We start from the raw sequence: 15261 nt of genomic DNA, 5'->3' as shown, positions 1-15261 counted from the left end.
CAAATTGCCTTTAATTTTTTGTTGTAGTGATTCGAAAGGCTTAGAAAGTATGAATTTCTGGTTGCACTGATTATAATCCTCTGCATGTACACGTATTCTTCTCAAGAAAGTTTTATGCTAAAGGACGTGCTCCAATTGTCAACATAAAAAATTTCGCAGCATTTGCCAAATATTGTAACTATGCATGAACTTCGAATATAAAACAAATAAATTTTCCGCTAAACTATTTCGGAAAGTAGGTCTTCTCTCGCATATAGCCAAAGGACGTCCATTTGGTTATATAAACAAAAATTAAAAATTGCTATAAAAATATTGTTTCTAAATTTTTTTGTAAACAAAATCGTTTTTAGTAATTTATATATGCAAAAAAAGAAGAAATAGAAAAGATACTATAGAAAAATAAATATTGTAGCACATACAATATATAACACATACGTGTACATATCTTTGAGATAGAATATCATAAGGGAACGGTTCATTAATTTCATAAACAAGAAACTTACAAAAAGTTATTGCTAAAAGTTACAGATATAAAAATATCTTCTATCTTACAGTTTTGTTTCAAATGATTAACTAACGATAAGTGTTAGTTGAGAATAAAATTTGTATATTGCCCATTGCAGTGTCTTTGAAAAAATTTTCTTTATTTATAATAATTACTACCTAATAGTTAAGTGTAAGGTTTCCCCATAATTATGATAAAAATGCATGATCCGAATGTATTTTCATCAAAATTTTATGTCTTTTATTAACTTGAGATACTTTTAAATACAAGCATAATATTCTTATATAGTATTTATTTCTTAGTTATTAAATTGCTTGAATGTAGCAATGCAGTGGTTTGAAAAGGCACTTTTATATAAAATGAAAATAAATAAGCAGTGTTTCCTAAACATACTTATAGACATAATTTCTAGTGAAAAGATTAATATAATAAGAACCATAAGAGAGAGAATTCAGCATTTCTAATAAACACACTGCATTATCGGTTGACTATAACCAGCATAACAAACCAAGTAAAATTGGCGAGATTTTTACACAAATTAATCAATAAATTTTTTGAAATCCGACAAGAAGATTGTCTGCTCTGCCTTTTTTAATCTGACGTTAAAAAAAAAACTAACTAAGATTCTGTTGCTTTAAGAAGAGTTTTTAGATTCAAATATAAACTCACATCAAAAATTCAGAAAAAAATCGTTTTTTATACTTTACAAATATATATATACAAGCAACACTGATAATCTCAGTTCTTAATATTTATTTAAATTAATTTAACAGAAATATATTTAACGAATTAAACTCATTTGAATAATGTTAACACATATTTAGACAGCTTAAAACGCTTATGCTCAAAGACTGATAGATATACAATATGGTTGGAATGATTTATGCAGTACAACTTCACCTCTAAATTTTATTTTTTGAATTTATTTATTTTAATTATATGTTGCAATATATATTCAGAGTCAGATTTAATTATTATCCAACTCTGTCTGACTTTAAAGTCGTTCAAGAATGTAGTTCGAGAATCTGATGATTTTATAAGAAGGTCTATCGTTTTCCAATTCAGTCAGAAATGGGCATCCAATGACAACATTGAGATCAACTGGAAATTTCAACCAGTTGTACAAGAGTCCTTCTCACAGATAGAAGAAGGGAACAAAGAATGAGGCTTTGCATATTATTTAATGAAACACAATTTACATAGTGGCATCATATGTAATGGGAACATTTAAAATTTGTCCAACAATAAGTTTAGGGGCTTGCGTTTTGGAAGGATTGCTATTTAAATCATCTAAAATTTAATATATAACAAATTTTTTTAAATTCTTTAAATCAAGAAATCTTATTGTAATGTTCACGTCTCTGTTATACAAGACAATGGATGCTTAGCAGAAATCACTCTGACGTGTTTGATATAAAAGCACGCTACAATTACACAAGGTGTACGCGATCTAGTTACCTTGAAGCTGATATAGATACAAAACTAAATCTCGGTAGACACTTCGGTGGACAGGTTATCTGTTTTATATGAGTGCAAAACAACCTTCTCGAGTAACTGATGTGGCAAGTTTTATGGTGAGTAGCATTTACATGGATTAGGAATCTTAAATCCTATGGACACATAACTGCATGACATCGGCTTGCACTCAAGATGCTAATGATGAAATAATTACAAAACTATATATTTCGATGGACGGGTCATCTAGTTCGAAAAATTGTTTCGGAAAATGATTGTAGCAGATTTTATGGAAAGCAGCAGCGCGTCAAACTATACCTGCGCTGGAAGAATGGTGCGGATTAGGGCGCTAAGAGTCTATTGGCGCTTAATTAGATGACATTGGCTTCTATACGAAATCAGTTGAGAAACTTGTTAAATAAGGCCAAAACCGGACATTGATGACAATGATGAGGCATTAACCAGACTCTACAGCAACTGTTAAAATATTAAACATAAAATCTTGTCAGAAAACATATTCATTAAAGTTGCAAAATATATTTTAGAAAAGCAATATTGAATCGTTCCCTAATTTATATTCAATCCATAATAATCATTGCTTAAGTTTAATATTATTAAACTAAATTGCTCTAAAAATAGTTGAAACTTATTTTATTGTAATATTTAAGGCTTGCCAATTAAGTCGGATGGATGCCCTTGATCAGCGGAAGACGTAGCATTCTCCGGTGTTTAATATATTTACCATTGCTTTCGTCACATTTGAAGTCATCCTTCACGTTGACAATATCAAAGCAAAACCAACGAATTTTATTTACTGCTGAACATAAATAAATAGAATTTTGTCTTCATTGCCATTAAACAATCGGGTATTGTTGGCATCCGAGTGTATATGGTAGAGCAGATAGACAGTGTATTTTTCAGATACCTTGCTTCAATACTTCCATTTACTTGAAGAAATTTATCGGAATTGGCAATGTTATTTGTTCTTTATAAAATACGGAGTTTTTACGCTTTTTACTTAATCTTTTACGTTGCGTTTTTGCGTTTTCTCGTAATATTTGAAAATTATTCCAGCGCTCATTTTACTGCAGAAATGCTTTGTTTCTTTGGTTTTCTTGCAGTTTTCACATTTGTTTATTTTGCATCAGTTTTTGCTCTGAGATGCAATGCAGCACGCGTTCATTTTCCTCACAATTCGTGTTTCACATCGCATCTTTGCGATTTGTGCAGCGCATTTTTATCTTAAATTCTTTCGCTTCTTTGTGTAAATGCTGGTCTGTAAAAAGTTGCAAAAAATTAAAAAAATTTAAAAAATTGAAAAAATGGAGCAAACTTACTATTTGCTTTAATGCGATTTCACAAGATTTTTTCATATAAATATTTTTTCTTATAAAATTTCCATTTAATCATTTGCGGTCAGTGATTTGTGAGTAGAAAATCTATGTCCATTAAATTTTAGAAATTGCTTGCAAGTTTATTTTATATATTTAAGAATTGGATTATATTGTATTTAAATGTAAAATGTCTAATCCAAAATAAACTCCAGGATAGATAAAAAAATTATTATCTGGCTATCATCTTAAAATGAATTAGGAAAACGTTCTTTTGAATTTGAAATATTATTAAGAATTATCTTTTAAGTAAGAGAACATATTTCAATATGGGACGGGATGTTTAACCTTTTATTATATTAAAATTCACTATAAAAAATAGTATTTTGTTAAAATTTGATACCCATGGGTTGTATCATCATTGTTATCTTAGCAATCTACTAAGGTTTCTTTGCCTATTATGTTGCCAGTGGTACACAAAACCGACGTAATTATTTATTTGGTAAATTGGAAATAATTTGTTACCAAAATCAGGCATCATTAGGTTTTTTTCTTTGGGGTTAATTGAAAATTAGGGTTTCTTCGAATAATTTAAAGATGAATACTAAGCTAAAAACAGCATCCCAACCGCAAAACATGAAATTGATATCAATTATCTTATTGACTGACTTCTGTAAACATAATAATGGAGGTCATTCAAGTGATATTGTTTTTCACATAACTATTAGAACTACAATTATTATAAACTCTGCGAATTTTAAGATAATATATGAACTTGAATTTTGCGAAATTAAAATCGTCTAAAATCATTCTAATTACAATTCGTTATGCACATTCGTTATTTATATAAATATTATATAAATTTTTTTTATTAATATATATAAATAATCTTTAAACATGTACATTACATCGTATCTTATAATGATATCATAATGTACACTAAGTATTACATATAATGTGACTTTCGTTGAGCACCAAAGTGCTATATTCGCTAGGTAAATTTAATTTAACATTTTCGTGATATAAATTTGAAATTATCATGTATATCAAGCTTTACATAATGTAAGACTTGAATAAAAAATACCTTAAATAAAAAATATGCATTACTTAATCATAGAGATTTATTAAGCACATTTGCATTACAATGAGTTGGTTTTAGAAGAGCAGCCCCAAACTTGGCTATTTTATGCCACACAGTTCTTTAAAATAAAATAATTTATTACTACCACATTAGCAGAACAACAAAAACTACTGTACAGGGGGAAAAAATGTTAAAAATGAGAATGAAAAGCCTCACAAGTTAAAATATGTGCTTTAATTCTTTTTAAAGCGGGCTCAGAGAGATTTTAGAAGTAAAATTAACTCATAAAAAAACATAAAATATGAATTTAAGTATCCACCGAAAACGTATTTCAAGTACTGGAAACTAACAATTGACACCATGTACTAAAATCACCTTTTAAGAATCAAGAAATTCCGTCGAGAGAACCGTGAAGGTCCGAATGCTAAGATTATCATTTAGGTAACCAAGTCAAAATATGGGATTAATAGATTTAATATATCAAAATTAAATTGATTTTTAACGTATGTTTTGACAAAAGCAACTAAATTTTTAATATTACAATGTAGAAAAAAGAAATCTATTATTTGCCGAATAGATGGCTTTAGATATATGCATTCCGCGTTGTATAAGTCCATTCGGGTTATGCTAGATGGCGTTAACAAGATGACACACTAGCACTAGTGTAGGGTTATTAGCAAAGAGGCTTATAACAATTGACTGTCTATTCTGAAACTATTTACACTATTTTTTTCAATAAAGACGTTTTTATCGACCTGTAATGAATTGTAACAACAAAAATTTTTATTATTTTTAATTATTTGAATTTTTGGCTGACCAATACAGCTGTTTCGAGTATTGCCAAATACCTATCGTCAGTGGTCTTCGAATTATTTCTTATACTTTATTATTCGTAAATAATTTTTTAAAACTCAGAATCAGTGTTTATTAGTGAACTGACTCAAAGCCGTACTTGACTTGTATATTCGAAGTTGAATTATTGCTGTAGCATATTCTATTAGAATATTTGAAAGTTTGAATTTATCTAAAACACAGGAACTAGTTGATTGTTAATTGTGAGAATCAGAGAGACGTTATTAAGTGACAGATATCTCAAAAACCGCGGTTGTGGAGGGCGATTATGAGCGCAAAATTTTGCACTTCATCAAATTCTATTGAGAGGTATTGTAAAGTTTGTTACAAATGATTAGTTGCAGCGGCAAATTAGCAGCTTTTCTTCTATTTTACATAATTAGTTATTATTTATCGGTTTGCTATTACATTATGCACAACAAAAAGATAAAGACTACATCCATCCCATTTAAATTAAGTAACTTACAAGGCCTTATGTCATTACAAACTATTCAAAAAGTATTTCCCTAAAAACCTCTTTATTCTGGAATCTAAAAATGACACATAGCTGACATAATGATAAAGAAATAGGTATACCGATAAAATTCGAGAAGAGGGGCATATGAAGTCACTCCAAACGAGTTACATAAAGTAGTTGTGGCTAATATGACTAATTTTAATCTTGGAGTAAACTAAGGAGTTGCGTAAGGGCACTTAGTTAGGCTAGCGTTTATAATTGATACAATCGTAGAGGACTTCGCACTGAAATATATGAAGATGATACAAAGTTTTACAAATTTACCAATTGACGACCAATTTACGATTTGTCTAGCTAAACCTTACCTCAAAGTTTCACTAGTTCTATACACTATACACTATACATATTTTGATTAAAAGTGCTAGTATATCATCAAAGTCTAATTTAATTTTTATCCAACTTTATAATTGTTAGAATGAAGAAGGAAAAATAATTTTTCTTCATTAAACTTTTTACGGAATTCGTAATTAAAAGTTTGTCGTTATTATTTTCTGGCTTACTTTTTTCAAATGAAAAAGATTACTTCAACGAAGCAACATTTTTCATGCAATTACTGCAAACTATGTAAAATATGTTGAGATAAGAATATCATGTTTCTCTAGCTTAGATTCAAGTAATTTATTTAGATTTATTGAAATAGTTAATCCAGCTTTTAATTCTTTAAATTGCACATGCAAAGAAGCGTGTATATTAAATGCGTTTTATGTTCTAAAAAAATGAATTCATCTAAAATTAAATGGACGTGCCTGGTTGCGTGCAATTTTTTTTTTTAAATTCCATGCTGTTGCCATGTTTTATTATTTAAATTAATTTAAATGCATTCAGTTTACAATATAAAATTATTGTATTAATTAAATTTTAGTTTGTATATTTGTAATTTTTTAGCTCCATTAAATTAAAAAAAAAAATACTGTTTATGCATAACAATATTTATAATCAAAGTTCAAATAAACCACAAAACTTTTCATATAAATTTAACATGAATATCAGTGGTAAATGCAAATTCACAAAATTCAACGATAAAAACACGCACTTCAAAGTATTTAAATTCAAAAATATCATTCAAGCAAATGGATTCACGTGTTTTGTCAGACGTGTCGTATGAGCGACATTTTTATCCAAATATCAAGAGCGAAAATTGCGGAAATAAAACAAGAAAACATGGTGAAAATGCAAAAACCTTGACCTACAAAACCATTCGCAGCAGTTCACTTTTCCACACTTCGCTTTCACATTTTGGTTGGACGACAATTTCCTGCATTTTAAAGAGCACGTGTTTTCCGGCTTTTCCATTTGTGTTGCTGGCACCATTCGATTTTCAAAAATCAATTAAATGAACACAGCAATTACGTGCAATCGAATTGGCTTAATTATATTTTGTTTTAGTTTCACTTTTAAATTTAAAAATTTCGTACATATAGTTTTTTAAAATTTTAATTAATTTTTGTCCAGTCGTCAACATAGACTACCAAGTTTAATTGCAGTCTATGTACACACATAGACTGCCATAAAGGATCCAGAAGATAGTTCCACTAAATGCAAATTTAAGTCACCCTACATATAGGTCAGGTCAGGTTCTATCGGCGATCCCTAGTGGATCCACTTAGACCTATTGACTCATTCTATTACTGCATATAGAGAAAACTCAGGGTTTAAAATCACACAGAACCTTTGATGAAGTTTAGAATGCTGCTTAGTGGCAGGGCTTGTAATTGATCAAGATCTTTAAGAAAAGGGGCTCTTAAAATTTTGAGTCTCCGCGCCTGAGCTGAACAAAGACAGAGCAGATGAGAGGCACTCTCACCGTTTTCCCCATAGCTGCGGCAGGTATGATTGAAAGGGAGGTTCAGTCTTCCAGCATGATTCCATATGTTTGCAGTAACCTGTAAGTAAACCTACCATAAAACTGATATCTCTTTGTGACATCTTAATGCGAATATTGGACTTTTTTTTAGTGGAAAGTGTGCAGATTGCATGCAGATACCTGCATATCGTTGAGTCCCATCTTTTAATAAAAAATTTTCGCACAGATAGAACTTAGTAACAATTTTCATGATGTTAACGATATGCCCAGATTACTTAGGTGTTCCGTGTGCGGTCCTGAAGCACCCTTTCTGGCTAGCTCGTCTGTTCTGCAATTGCCGAAAATATCGCAATGACCGGGGACATAGATTAGAGAAATATTGAACTGAGTCAGATATTTCGTTTAGAGAAGTGTAGCTGTTAAAAACAGTCTTAGATGTAAATTCGGCTGAACTCAAGGACTTTAAAGCAGCTTAACTGTCTGATAGTACATAAATGTTCCTGACAAATATATCATCCACTTTTAAACAAGCTACCACCCTTCACCCTAAACACGGGAGCCTTAGTGGCAATAGTTAGTGATACTTGGAGTTCAAATTTAATAATTGGTTGCAGAACAAAGACCCTGCATTTTGACGTATTACTATTACTATATACTTATATGATAGCCCGAATACTATTTTTAGTACTTTATACCATAAAAATGAGTTGCAACCACAACAGCAATAATTGAAACAGCTTTTAAAAATAATTGTCTGTAATTTACAAACATAATATATATATACAATCTGTTAATATAAGATTATTAATTATTTTTTATAAATCAACATCAGTATTTCTCTAAATCAACAATAAATCCGATTAAGATGAAATTTTCAGTTGTGTTTTTCTTTTTTTTTGTTATTAAACATTACGTATAAGTTTACTTTCTCTTTAACCTTGAATATGATTGACCCAAATTGCTTACAAATAAATTAAAAAACATTTATATCTGCTGCTTTTTTCTCAATTATAAATGCGATTGCATAATTTGCAATTGAATAAAGTCACTTACACTAAACGCCATTCAGAGCATTATATCTGTATCTATACTTAATATCTATACGCATATAAATGGCTTGGTTTTTCTTTATCGACATGAACACAACACAAACAATTGCTTTTGGTATAAGATGGAATCATTTCACCCACTCCAGGTCAATTAGTTTCAATTACCGCACTCAAAAGGCGGCTTACACACGTAGCATCTGTTTGCAATCGTTCATCATATAAACATGTGCCGAAATTATCGCATATACATGTGTACATACATACACTTGGTATATCTTTTATAAAAACCACATTCAGATATTTTATACATTTTATACATAAAAAATATTAAACTCAATTCGTACAAGTATCAATTAACAAAAGCATCTATCGCATGCTTGAGAAATTAAAAGTTACTTATAAAGTAAACTGCAAATTTTTAACTCAGTAAAGAAATGTTAGTAATAATTATCTTAACTTTATTATGTATGTTTAACAAGTGCACAAACTATTTTACAAATTTCATTGTAAAATATTATCTGTCGTATTTTTTAATTATTGAAAATAAGAATTTATAATAATTTAATAAAATATTAAACATGAAGATAAATTTTGTTTGGAAATAATTATAAGAAGTATAATTGAGAAAATATATATTAATATAAACTAAAGAATATTGATGGAAAGAATACTCATCAAAAGAGACCGCGTGAACAATGCAAGGCTTACTGCTGTTCTTTCTGGTCGTTGGTGTATAGGAACCCTCACAGAGAAACTGCGTATTCCTTATAATTCTAATCGAAGAATTTGTGAAAACCCGTAAGAAAAAGAGACAATTTTCTCTGTGGATGCCTGGCTTTGGCGTCTAGAAGAAATAGGTTTTTAGGAAGATACTTCTTTGACAGTCTATCAGACTGTTTATCGGTGAAGATGAAAGACCTATTATACTATCTAAATTTGACGGGATGGATTTAGTCTCTACTCTTTAATACTAGAGGTTGTTGTGAGGAATGTGGTAGCAAAATGGCGAAAAATTGTTAGTTGAGGTAAATGGATGGCTTCCCACTACAACCAATCAAAGGATACTGATTATCCGAATAAGAGTTGGGCTTTCTGAAGGAGCTAAAATTCAAAGAACTATGTGTATACAAATATAGATTAAATAACAAATTTCAACAATATTAATTCGTTTGGGCCCCACACTGTATCTTAGTTTGGAACGAAAGCGTGTTTTGTAATTTTGGTTATTGTTGTCAGCAGTTAATGTTGATCCTTCTTTTCCAAAACACAATGTATTGAATTATAAATGTATTTAAATTATAGTTTTGTATTATTTTATAAAGATAAAATATAGATACTTAATAGAATGTGATGTTTTATAAAAAATATGTCAAATGCCGATCATATATCGACCAAATGTGTGACGGTAAAATTTATATTATTATGAATATATTAAGTATATTTAAAATAAATATAATTTATAATTCGAATGTAATTGAATTTATTGACGAAATACCATTGGGCATTTACGATACTTTCAAGCAAATGAGTAAAAAGTATTCCGTGATATTAAACATGCTGAAGACAGACAGTAACCCGTGTATACTATTTATTTTAAAATAAAACAAACTGCTTGGATCGGTCTTCAGATATGTCTCTATGTTTTGCAGACGTTTTCGATCATGCATAGACCCGATAAAAACTGATTAGCGTCCGAGTTGAAGTAAAAATGTAAAATTACTTCACGTTATTATCTATTTATTACATTATTTTCTTTACAACTTCCTCGTATATGTGGTTTATATTGTCGTTTATCAAGTTAGTGGATAGCCTTGATGACAATACCTACCAAAACAGTCTGGGCATCATATTATGAAAATACCATATGGTATGAATTTTCATTGCTGCTTATATTTGAATCGAATCCATATGACATTTTACGAATACTTGCCAGATGTGGTTAGAAATGTGGTAATGTTGTAACTTCTTTTAGCTTCTTAGCATCAATTATTTATTTTCTTGAAGAATCTACTATTAAATATATAATTTATGTCAAATATGCTATATAAAATTCTGAATTATATAATAATATATTATATAAAAAATTAAAATAAGAATAAAAAAGTTTATTTTTTTTGTCCATTTTTTTTTTCATTAATTATTTAAAAGTTTGAAGGGTTCGAATAGAAACTAAAAGACAACAATAACAATTTTAATTAGATTATTGAAAAATTTCTAATTGAATCTAATTGAATTGTAAATTAACTATAATAATATTGTAAATATACAAAATAAAAAATTTACTATTTGATTCTGAATATATATACTTGCCCAGTGCTTTAGATATATTATTAATTATAAAATAACATTTTATATTATAATATTCAATTATTATATCTTATTAATATCTAAATTTTATTTTTGTTTCAGATAACAATCATCGAACGTCAGGTATTCGACTTTCTCGGATACATGTGGGCGCCAATATTCCTTAACTTTTTTCATATAATTTTTGTAATATTTGGATTTTACGGAGCATATCATTTTAGAATAAAATACATAATAACAGTAAGTATATATATTTTTTCTATGTATAAAGTTAAAGTATATGAAAAGTTACAAGTATACGATGTGTGCAGGTATGAGTAGATATATAATGCAGATAGAAATATGTATATTATAATACAATTCCTGGTATTTTGAAATGGGAGCAAATTTGGTATAAATGCAATTTTGTAGACGCCTTCGTATATTTACTTAATCCATTTTGGAATATTTTTTTTTTGTCATTAGATAACTAAAAATACAGTCTAATCGATCAAGTTGGATTCATTGCGTTTCAAATGATTGAAATGCTTTGTTGTCTTTTCAATTCAATTGTTGACATTCAGTGCACATTAATGGAGTTTGGCCCAACAGACATTTGTTATCTGCTTTGGTAAAGCTTATTTTGTGTATTGCAGTAATTTATGTTTTAATTTTATTTTTAGGTATTAATTACTTTTTGCCAAAACATTCATACTTTTTCTTAAATAATTGTTTAGAGAGCTGATATCTTATGAATAGTTCAATGGTAATAAATTTATTATTCATTATTATTATTGAAAAGAAGGAATAGTGCATTGCGTCCTCAAAGATATATTGTGCTCTTTAGTCGGATTAGAGTGTTTCTCCAAGTTCGATTTCTTTAATAAAAGACAGTATAGAGCCTATTTTTTCTAGTCTTGGATCCTTATGATCCATGAAATACTCTCCTAGATGTTTGTTCCGCTTGTACATCAGTGCCATACACTCCCCAAGCACATACTGTGCAGTTTCTCTCTCTTCTCCACAGTATCTGCAATCTGAGTTGGATTGAATTCCTAACTTCGATAGGTGATTATTAAATCTACAGTGACCGGTTAAAAATCCCGCAATAATTCTTAAATTATTCCTTGATTGTTCTATGCAATCTTTAAAGCGTTTTAGATTGTAAATCCCTAAAAGCATTTTAGATTGTGATAGTCTTGGTAACCTTTCCCAACAGAGTTCTCTTTCTTTTTTCCTCTGCGCCGTTTATAAGAATGGATAGAGTTTCTTTGCCTAGACCACAGAATGGTTGTGGGTTATTATTCATTGTAGTATATAATTATATCTAAACTACAAAATTTTGTGATTTAGGAATTTTAATGAATGGTAGCTAAAAACAAAATTAGTAGGGCAGATAACATAAACAACATAAATAAATGCAACTATAATATTCTTTATCACATGAATTCTTTATTGTTTAACTGCAAATAAACAGTTTTTTTATAAAGAAATAAAGGAAATTAACATTTTTTGGAGTACGAAATAGTAAAATACAAACAAAGATTTCACTTTTATTTTATTTTTTTTTTACTCTAAAAGTGATGCAATTGGTGTGCAGAGTCTAAAAGACCATAAATATAATAAGATATCACACTACATATAGTATCGGTAAACCGATTTGAATTTTTTATGTTTTTAGTGCTATTTCAAGACTTAGCAGCGTTTGAGCTACCAAACGCTGCTAATTGTCATTTATTTATTTGACTCTGTACCTATTCATTACGATTTTGGTATTTTTCGATATTTATATAAGCAATTATTGACATAACTTTTGATAGGCTTTATTTCCCCCAATTCCTAATTTCAAATTAGTAGACCATGACGTGATGCCTTAGGGTAGAGGAAGTGTGAGTGGCAGAGTTAGTTTGTTGCCTTCGCACTAAATAAACACGTTGGTTCGTGTTTCCGTTATCAACGCTTGTTTTCTTTCACTGAATTCGTATATTTCACAGATAAACTTTAATGTCTATACTCGTCGTCGTCGATATCATTCCAAACACTGTATCTTTGCACTAAAAATTTAGGCGTACTTTGCTTGAATGAATACCTCATTCAACTTATCAGAGTTTTTTTGTCATCTTTTCTATTTATCACAGCAAGCATAATTTTATGGATATCGATGGTGCTTTTTTTATTAACAAACATTTTATTGACAGCTGATAAAACTGATGGCACTAAGCCCAATGTGTATATAAACTATTGATACTTTCACTTATTGGAACAAAAAAATGTTTGTGTTTATTTATATTATAAAAAAATATTTATAAACGCATAGCTCAGTTAACTGTTAGCTTAGTTGATATAATATGAAAATTTATATACAGGGTGGCTCAATCGAACTGAAACTTCTTAGAAATAATGGAAAGAATGTTGGAAAAATATAACAGTTTTTGAATTCTGTTGGAATTATCAATGGAGTTGCCTTAAGTCTATATATTTGTCTCTAACTCGTTTAAGAAATAAGGGACACATCAAATTTGGGCGATGGTTTTCTTAAAATTTCTATTTTCTGAGTAATTTTTTCCACTCTGCTATATGTTAGCTTAACTCCGATTTAAAGTTGTAAATATTTTAAATTAATTGTATGAGAGATTAATTATATAGAAAGGTTTCAAAAAGTAGTGAACTAAATGTTTGGCTGACCATACAGCTGTTTCGAGTATTGCCAAATACCCATCATCAGTGGTTTTGGGAAATTATTTCTTATATTTAATTATTCGTAAATAATTTTTTTTTGAGACTGTAAGTACCAAGGATTGAACTCGTGCCCTGCCAAATTTGAAGCTAAGAGTCAGTGTTCATTAGACAACTGACCCAAAGTGATTCTTCACTTCATTAAATGAAATATACACTTCATCTAGAGAAAACTAGTTTAAGTAATTTTTACATTGATTACACAAACGACCTGAAAAAATGTTGGAATGCATAAATTCAAGAAACACAAGGATTTAAAACTTAAAAACATCAGAACATATTTTAGGGATAGAATCCTTTTTTTACTGTGAATACTCACTAGAATGCTGAGTTAAACTCGTTAAAACGACCAATTCTTTTATTAACGGGAAATGTACTGGACATCAAAACATGATATCATAAAAAGCCAATTTCGTCCAGCTAATACATTCAAAATATCATCTATACATAATCGTGAATTATCCAAGCGGCCACTTCAATAAAAAGTAAATGTAGATTAAACACTTACTTCAGGATAAAAACGAAAAAAGACAAGAAATTACTAAAAGAGAGATTACTAAAAATAAATAGACATATTATCTAATATTTTCTAATATTCGAATTCCATCACGGATAAAAATGTTTCCGAAGAACGGAAACAACGACACACTTGTATGAAATATATATGTATTTTTGCCATTAGTTTGAAAATCATAGCAGTTTAAAATTGATTGCAATTCAATTGGACCACCTAATATATTTTCTATTTTCTGGGATTGAAGAAGAAGTTTCAAGAAGTTTGGTACTACGACAGTATTTTTAAAATAATTTTCAGAATTCAATAAAACTCTTAATAGTAGTTGTGATATAGACCCGCTGTTGATTTATATTTAAATGTACTACTTAACGTCTTTATTTTTTTCTAGTTTATATCAAACCATGAAATTGCTTTTTGAAGTAATTTCATTTAAAACGAAACCCCCTGTATATTTGTATTAATTTTTAGGGTTAAAAAAAAATTACTGTACATTTGCATTAGTTATTAGGGTAACAACAAAATTTAAACAAACAACTTAAAGAAATTAAATAAATGAATTATATGTATTAAAACTATGTTTGTAAAGGTTATTGAAATTTCGGTAATTTCAGAGTTACTATATTTTGTTGTATTTAGTAGGGACATCTGTTTCAACTTAGTATATAAAGTGTATTTTTAAAATAAAAAAGATATTACCAAAATAATAACTATTATAAACATGTATTTGAACTGATATTGGTTTACAAGGGTGGTTCGAAAAATTCCCGACTTGGTTGGTTGATAACAGTGATTGGTCAACAGATATCCGCTGTAGCGATTTATAGCCGTTTTACTAACACGTCTCTCGTAAGAAAGGTTGAGTGATAAAAAGAAAATATAAACTAGCTAACTATATATAGATCTTACCCGTTAAATTTAGTAATATAACATATCTTTTGTCTTTACTAATGAACAATCTGACAAACAGCCAAAAAGTATTTTCATAAAAACCTGTTTCTTCTGGAAACCAAAGTCGAGCATTCACAGTGAAAATACTTAATTGTTTAATTCGAGACTTATATATAAAAATTATTTTTAAAGTTAAATATGAGTTTAATTTTCGAGATATTTTTTTTTATTTCAATACGC

General features: G+C 29.0%; 1 protein-coding gene across 6 annotated transcripts in view; it reads left to right on the top strand.

Annotated features, from left to right (window-relative positions):
* Positions 1-15261, top strand: part of LOC119682064 (sodium/potassium-transporting ATPase subunit beta-1-interacting protein) — a 135523-nt gene that overhangs the window by 42242 nt on the left and 78020 nt on the right. For 5 of the 6 annotated variants that reach the window (XM_038095409.1, XM_038095412.1, XM_038095411.1 and 2 more), the window contains exon 3: positions 11004-11141. The exons of the other annotated variant lie outside the window; for it this stretch is intronic. In XM_038095409.1, coding sequence (XP_037951337.1) covers positions 11004-11141 — 138 coding nt within the window. The remainder of the gene's footprint in view (positions 1-11003; positions 11142-15261) is intronic. 6 annotated transcript variants of the gene reach the window in all.

The sequence above is a fragment of the Teleopsis dalmanni genome, chromosome 2 (assembly GCF_002237135.1).
Source record: "Teleopsis dalmanni isolate 2A chromosome 2, ASM223713v2, whole genome shotgun sequence".
In the NCBI taxonomy this organism is placed as follows: domain Eukaryota; kingdom Metazoa; phylum Arthropoda; class Insecta; order Diptera; family Diopsidae; genus Teleopsis; species Teleopsis dalmanni.
The sequence above is the reverse complement of the archived record's forward strand: the minus strand, read 5'-3'. Positions and strand labels throughout refer to the sequence as shown.